The sequence below is a fragment of the Arabidopsis lyrata genome (assembly GCF_000004255.2).
Source record: "Arabidopsis lyrata subsp. lyrata unplaced genomic scaffold ARALYscaffold_7, whole genome shotgun sequence".
Classification (NCBI taxonomy): Eukaryota; Viridiplantae; Streptophyta; class Magnoliopsida; order Brassicales; family Brassicaceae; genus Arabidopsis; species Arabidopsis lyrata.
The window spans coordinates 24,217,083-24,225,361 of record NW_003302549.1 but is presented as its reverse complement, the minus strand read 5'-3'; the positions used below and the strand labels follow the sequence as shown (position 1 = coordinate 24,225,361).

Here is an 8,279-nt window from a genome sequence, read left to right as displayed (position 1 = left end):
GCTCTTGATGGTAGATTCTAATCTCGGTTTCTACATTTTTAACCTGTTAACGTACAAAAGAATCGATCTTCCATCTATGGAGTCTTCAATTCGCGGTGGGAATGTGAGATTCGAGCGGAACCGCGAGGATGGATTCAGCGAGTGGGGACACTTTGTTGATCCATGTCGTAAGGATTATGTGGGGAAAGACATCATGATATGCCGAAGATCAGCTGTTTTATGGATAGATGAGAGAACAGGAGATTATGTGGTTGCTTGGATTTACGATAATCATTACTTGTTCTTATACAAGAAAGGAGATGATTCATGGTGGAACTGGAATGACCATTGGAATATGGGAAGCCTAAATTTAAGTTTTTTGGATTTGGCTTATAGAAACAGCAAGCTTTATCTCTATACTACTAATGGTCACATCAAAATTGTTGATTTCTCTCGAAATGATCCCATAGAAGTAATCGAAAAAAACCCGTATTTGGAACATCCGTTTCGATACTTTTCAAAAGAAGGGGAATACATTTGTAAGACGAGAATGGCGATTCAGAAATCAGGAGAGGTTTTGATTATCTTGAGTGTATTCGAACTAATATCGGAAAGGAAACTTTTGTTTTACATCTTTAAGATGAATCTTGAGAGTAACATATGGGAAAGAGTAGAATCTATTGGAGATGATGAGATGTTGATCTTTGGTCATGGGGTTACAATAAGAGCACCGGTTCAAGATGTTGGTGATGATGGAATCAAGAGTGGTTCAATCTATTTCGCTGTAGATGACTTACAGCCAATATATTATCATGCTGTTTCAAATTGCGGTGTCTTTGATCTTGCAACAAGTATAATCAAATGGCCTAAGGAAGACAGTTTTAATAATAGATTTGTTAAAACTCAGTGGTTTGTTCCAGGATTTGCTTAGTCTTTTGGTTAACTAGTTTTCTTCAATATTTAGTAATTTTTTTTGTTACAGGCTTCTACAATATGTTCTTCTTTTTTGTTTTCATTTTATTAATGATTCCAGTGAAAAAAAAAAACATAGAATCAAGAAATGTAAATTCTGCATTCTGATTTTGACTTTTTTTATGTTTGATAAATAAATTCACTGTTTAAAAAGAAAACAAGAACTAGGGAGACTTGGGGTGTTGAAGGACCAAGTCAAGTGTGAAAGCCACATTACAAAAGACTTTAGAAGACTTTAATTTTCTTACAAGTCCTTGAGAATGATCTTGTTAACATTTTAGACTTTAACTTACAAATTTATTTTCTTCAATATATAAAATTCTCATACAAGGATTCAGCGAGTGGAGACACTTTGTCAATCCATGTCGTACGGACTGTGTGTCGAAGACATCATCATATGCAAAACATCAGCTGTTCTATGGATAGATGAGCGAATATACAAGAAAGGAGTCCATCCTAGAGAAGTAATCGAAAAAAACCCCGTATTGGGATCATCCTAGAAAAGATCTTGATAAGTTTTAAGAGATCCACTCTTTCGTTGACTTTAGTTTAGGAGGACCTTGACCTAAATTGACTCTCTTCAACAGTTTGTTGAATCACTTATTTGGAAAAGTGTAAAACATCTTCACTAGCTAGCTGATGGAGTACCTCTTTCAAACTGAGTTGGATTAGAGAAGCTTGTAGTCTCATTACTATCTTCAAGAGTTTCTGGAACCGTTGCTGCGGGTAAATACAAGAGAGGTTTAGGTGGAACTTCGAGAGCCTCTAGATTCCCCTCTAACATTTCAATGACTTTGATCATTGGTGGACGGTCAGATGGATTCGTCTGAATGCACCACAAACCAACCAATACCATTTTCTTCGCAATTTTCTCTTCTTCTTTGGTTATCTGATCTCCCAAAATCCTCATAATTTCTCCTTGCTCAAAATCCTTATAGATCCAATCTGGAAAGTACACTGAACTATTAGTGGAACGAGCATTTTTAACCATGTTTATATTCCTTGCTCCAATCATCTCAAGAATCACCATCCCATAACTATACACATCTGACTTATGCGAAGCTCCCCCAAAATTCTTGGAAAATACTTCAGGGGCAATATATCCCGCTGTCCCTCTGGCATCTAGCATTGAAATTATGCTTACTTCCTTATTCTTGCATAGTTTAGCAAGACCAAAATCCGAAATCTTAGGGCAAAGATGATCGTCCATCAGTATGTTCTGCGGCTTTATGTCGAAATGTACAATCCTTGTGACACAGCGATTGTGTAAATACTCTAGGCCGCGAGAGATACCTAGCGCAATGTCATATAATTTTTCCCAATCCAACTTGGTTGACATATTATCAGAAATATACTTGTCGAGGGATCCATTAGGCATGAACTCATAGACTATAGCTCTCTTGTTCCTTTCATAACAGAATCCAAGCAAAGAAACGATATTGACATGAGATGTTCTACTCATGCTAGCTACTTCATTGATAAACTCTTCCCCATTCCCCTCTGTCTCCTTCAAGATCTTCACTGCAACATCCCGACCGCTATCAGGTAACTTTCCTTTGTAGACGGTTCCAAATCCTCCTTTCCCAAGAACATGCGCAAATGAGTTTGTCATCCTCTTGACTCTTTTGTAACTATATCTTTTCAACATTACAACTGCTTCAACGTTTTGGTCATCCCAATCACTCTTTGTCCTATTCTTTGTTTTCATTATTATCACGACCACAATAATTATCATCACAGTTAAAGCTGCTAAGACTCCTGCCATAAGATAAACAGAATCAAAATTTAGGTGTTGGTTTTTTGTATATAAGAGTACTATCTGATGGATTGAGCGATATATATATATAGTACCAAGTATGAGTTTTAATTTCCATGCTGATTTTTCTGCCAAAAAAAAAAAATCAAACAAGAAATCTTGTTAAGCAAAAAAATCATAAGAACTATTGGTATGAAAAAAGTTCATAAAACAAAACTTACGTTTTGTTCCTCCATTAGTTTCCTTGGAAGGTTGAGCTGGGAATGGAGGATCAGCCGCTGAGCTCCTGTTGTTGCTATCGAAGAAGTGACATAATCACATATCAGTTTATAAGACCTAACTAGCAATTTAAAAAAATGGGTAGGTGCTAATCAGAAATGGGTAGGTTCATTTAAATGTCCTTTTTATAAATTGCTTATAATATATTAAACTTGCTTCCATGTGAATAAATCGGCCTCCTAAACCATAAACTCCCTTAATAAGAACAATTCTTGTTCCCTTAATAATGTTTTTATATTTTATTTTCAACAAATTTGACCAAAGCTAAAAAAATGTAACTATTTATGACGACGATTTTAGTCTAGATGACGACCAATTTTAATAACAATTTTTGGCATTATGGATTATTAGAACATTGGATCCTATATTAAACAGGGTAAAATATTTGGATAAACTCATTAGCGTGATGAGTTGGATTGGATTGTGTTAGCGAACCAAAATATATGGTCCATTTCAACTAGTCAACATTCTAGAAAATATCTCTAGAATGAATAGTCAAAATTAAAGCCGTGTATGATCCAATATCTCTAGAACATTGGATTCAACTAACCTACGTCTTTGACGAAATAGGAAGGATATTTCCGGGAACTTACTTGGTGGTGTTCGAAGTAATCGGCGGGCAAAAGGTGATGACGTAATTAGGTGAGCTTGAGCATGTGAATGTGTTGGTTGCATCATCATAAACATAGCTATAAGCGAGTGGACATTCGTTCTTGAAATTCTTTGCGTAAAGCGACGGTGGACATTTCTGACGCGTAGAGTACTCGCCGGTGCAGCAGAATTCCGCTGTTTTGAATTTCTGACAAGCGTTCATGCAAGCAATTGGCTCTTCCTCGCTGGAGTTTCCCATAACCTGAAGCTCCGACGGACACGTCTCGGTCAGGTTGACCACGCAACCAATGGTGATGCATGTTTGGCCACTCTGCGGACGTTGTGGGACCACCACTAAAGGAAGGTTGTATCCGTCCACGAGGCTTACGTCATAGATGTCTTGACCGTTGGGACCGTTTAGGGAAAATTCAGCTAGAGTCGTTGGAGGCGCTGCGCCTCCAGAGCACTCGATTTTTCCGGAGCCACAATCTCCGGTGGCGCAGGAGAAGTTCCCTGTTGAGCTGGTGGAGCAAAGAGACCTACCCCAGAAACGACCATTCCATGACGTCGGCGCGTTGATGACACGCGCCTCTCCTTTCTTGAGTTCAAAGCCGGTAGTGGAGAGCGGAACAGTACTTGCGGTTGAAACTCCCGGCCAGACAGTATAGTCGCATTTGTTTTCGATAGTAAAGTTTCTTGACGTTACTCCTGCGATTAGAACAATTAACAATTAAGAAAAATATCACCAAATAAGAACTAAACCAAAAATGTTCTCTGGAATAATGGAAACGGCCGTACGTGAGACGAATAAAAGTGAAACAAGGAGGAACATCAATGACAACCCTTCAACCATTGGCTCGAAGAAGACAGTATACGATAAAACACTAGCAAAAGGGAGAAAATAAAAAGAACGAGAAGAAATAGAAAATATAGTCAGAACTTGACTTGACTACCTTTGGAAAATCTTGACAAGGAAGGAAGAAGTAATTAAATTGGAAATTTTTTTTTTTTTTTAAAAGGTAAATTGGAAATTTCTCGAGGCTAAAAAGTATCTAAATAACAATAATAAAAATATTTAAATTTATCGGTCATTTTGGTTACAAAAATTTAAAAACGATTAATCCTATCTGTAGTGGTGGTTTACCTTTTTATTACAATAATGATTTTAATGTATCCATTATTTTTGAAAGTAATCGTTTAATTGATGTTGAGGCTGTGATAAAGGGGAAAACAATACATCTTACTTTCGTTTATGGTGACCCGGTTCCGAAAAATAGAAATCAAGTTTGGGAATGGTTGACACAGATCGGTTTGACTAGGGACACACCTTAGTTTTTAATAGGTGATTTTAATGAGTTAACCGGAAACCATGAGAAAAGAGTTGGTAATTTAAGACATGCATCGTCTTTTATCCCTTTTAATTTAATTATTAAAAATTGCGGTCTTTTGGAATTTCCATATATAAGAGATTGGTTGTCCTGGCGGGGTTGCCGGGATAAAAAAACCAATACGGTGTCGTTTGGATAGAGGTTTAGCAAACGAAGATTGACATGAATTATTCTGCAATTATTTCGTTGAATATTTACCAATGGTAGCTTCCGACCATTCACCGGTGGTAGCTACGCTATTGGATAAGGTACCACCACGTGGAAAAAGGAATTTCAGGTTTGGTAAGAGATGGATTGGGAAGGAAGGATTACTAGAAGCAATTTCAAATGCCTGAAATGCTTATAAGGAATTAGGAAAAAGAAAATTTGTGGAAAAACTGACTAACCGTAGGCGGGCTATTTCGCAGTGTAGAAAAGAATTAACTCCATATGGACAGCAAACAACTGAGGAACTAAAATCGGAATTATATGTGGCTCAGAGAGATGATAGGAGACCTCGGGAGTAAATTACAAAATTAACAATGCGGCTGAAAGAGGCTTACCGAGATGAGAAATTATATTGGCATCAGAAAAGTATGAGTTTTTGGATGCAATCAGGGGATAATAATTCAAAGTACTATCATCTACATATACATTTTTACAGTACTTTTTTGCTTTAATTCTTTTGGATCCGGGTTTGACCCGGTTTTAGTCTGTTCGGATCTTGGATAAGCAATTTTAGGGATGTTGTCTTAATTTCAAACTGATAAATGAAGTCATGTTGTCTTTAATTCATCTACTTATTCTTATACTATTTCCATATTAATCAAAATCTCCGGATACTTAGCATTTACCATACCTAATTGATTAACTCCATTTTTACCAAAATCAATACAAATAACATCTCACATACCTTAAGTATATTGTTCCTTTATTTTCGCCAATGCAATCTGCAACAAAAAACGACATTAATTTTTAATTAACACCTAAATCTAATTATATATGATATCTACAAACTAACTATATTTGTTATTTACCTTAACTACTTCTAACAATAAATATTTTGATTACAATAAATATTTTGTAAAAAATTGTTCTTACGAAAAATAATTTGATTTGTTATGAAAATTAATATTTGTTATTTTTAAAAATTATTTTTGTCATTAAAATACATAAATAGTAATAATAATTTGGCTAGACCATCAAATGAAAATAGTTAGTTATTTAATTTTTTATTTAATATTACGTAATTTTTTTTGGGTAATATTTTCTGATGTGGGTGAACAAATAATTTTATTATTTATGAATACAAAACTATAAAATCTAAATTAGTTTAAAGTTTGGGATAACTATAATCCCAAAAATAAAACTAATTGGAAACTAATCCCAACAATCAATCTACATAAATGGCATATTCTTTACAACATTACTAAATCGCATTTAAGTCATTATTTGTTTCCAATTATGATTACAAACCTTTGATTTAATGGTATTAATATACCTATGCATCAAAATATTAAAATCAGTGAGATAATTGATTTTAATGAATATACGTATGCATCAAAATATGAAAATCTTAGCATAATATATTCTCCAAAAGTAAACGTACCCATAATTCATGCCGCTGGGTAAGTTAATAAACGAATTAAATCAATCAGTTTCCATAAATATCGAAGCAAATCTTTCCAAACAACCGAATAATTAATGTGATTACAGTTACTTATTCACACATTATCCTTTCTGCTATTTTTTCCACACAAAATATTGATTACAACGATTTTATAGAAAATATTAATTACATATATATTCTTCATAGTAGTATATTCCAAAAAAAATTCCGAAGAATATATTTTGTTCCATTTTAGTTAAGGTATCAAATATAATTTCCTTGGTCACCAAGAGATTATGATCTAATGTGTGACGCCTATATATACTCTTTAGTCTTTACCATTACCTCTCATCTCATTTTTCAAACACATTATTGATAAAACTCTCTACACATTCCTTTGTATATATGCCTTATTTTGGTCAAATCTTTATGTTCGCACGATTAACATCATCTTTATTTTGTTTGTTTCTATACGTAGACGAAACTCATAATGGCTCTGAATATAGGATTGCTAATAGCCGGTGCAAAAGAAATGGGAGAATTGGAGGCTCGGGTCACTGCTTTGATAAGTGATGTTAAAAATTCAGGTTAGTGATCTCAAATTTTAATACATCAAAGAATGAAATTAGCATGGCACATTGCTAACAGTTTTTTTAAATTAAATTCTAACTATAAGAGCTAAATTTTATCAAAAACCATACACCACCAATCAGTTTTATATACTACCAAAATCATAAATTTATGAAGATCAAAATTAAAAAGTCAAAATTGTTCCACGGGTCAATATCTAAATGTATAATTGAGTTACTATATTACATATATTTTAATACGAAATAATTTTTTTTGATAAAATCCAACATTGTTATATATACAAATTCAAAATATTATAAATATTTATAATATTAAAATTTTAGAAAAAGTTTATAATATTAATAATATAGATGAACTCTAAACAATTAATAATATATATATATATATATATATATATACTTATTGACTCGAATTATATGTCTTTTAAATAAAAATATTATTAAAAAAACAAAATGATGTTGAATTTCCAAATTAACAATCAAAATAATATTCTACAATATTAAATACTAAACAAAACAAATACAACTTAAAATTTAATATTTTTTCAAAAACGCATCTCGATTCTTTTATAAGAAGTTTAAACATTATAAATACTTAAACTTTATACTACGGATGAAATCCTAAAATTGACGGTTTTGGATTGATATTAATACGGGATAATATAGTACGGGTGAAATCCTAGAATTTACAATCAAATAAAATTAACAAAACAAATATAACTTAAAATTTTTAGTTATAAAATATCATTTCGCGATGTACTATACATTTAAATCAAACAAAACAACAGCATATATCTATAGATCATCTTAAAAAAATATTGAATATTTATTTAATAAAAATATAGGCCCGCGGTGTACCGCGGGTTAACATCTAGTGCTCTATAAAAACAGAGACGGGCAAGGAATCAAATTAAAGGGTTAGAGGATGAAAATGAGACTTGGTCTGCAGAGGATAAAGATATTCAAAATATAACGGTATCTTATTTTAAGAATCTGTTTACTACAACTAAGCTAGAGGACTTTGAGGAATCTTTGGCGAAAGTTCAAATTCAGATTACGGATCAAGTTAATAATTATCTAACGGCACCCGTAACGGAGGGTAAGGTGAAAACGGCTCTGTTTATGATGCATCCATA

The 8,279-nt window shown here is 33.3% G+C and overlaps 2 protein-coding genes across 2 annotated transcripts in view; one reads left to right on the top strand and one right to left on the bottom strand.

Moving 5' to 3' along the window:
- The window catches only part of LOC110226650 (putative F-box protein At5g38270), a 1,410-nt gene extending 350 nt beyond the window's left edge, over positions 1-1,060 (top strand). Inside the window, exon 1 of the mRNA XM_021018931.1 lies at positions 1-1,060. This exon is cut by the window's left edge and continues 350 nt beyond it. Within this exon, the coding sequence (XP_020874590.1) occupies positions 1-910 (910 nt within the window). The 3' untranslated portion in view covers positions 911-1,060.
- A 115-nt stretch (positions 1,061-1,175) lies between these two features.
- LOC9304865 (LEAF RUST 10 DISEASE-RESISTANCE LOCUS RECEPTOR-LIKE PROTEIN KINASE-like 2.2) lies at positions 1,176-4,476 on the bottom strand. The gene is made up of 5 exons (XM_021018930.1): positions 4,376-4,476; positions 3,580-4,285; positions 2,929-3,002; positions 2,803-2,835; positions 1,176-2,709 (listed from the first exon to the last, which is right to left on the bottom strand). The coding sequence occupies exons 1-5, from the start codon at positions 4,428-4,430 to the stop codon at positions 1,580-1,582; spliced, it is 1,998 nt and encodes a 665-aa protein (XP_020874589.1). The 5' UTR covers positions 4,431-4,476; the 3' UTR covers positions 1,176-1,579.
- Between the last annotated feature and the right edge of the window lie 3,803 nt (positions 4,477-8,279).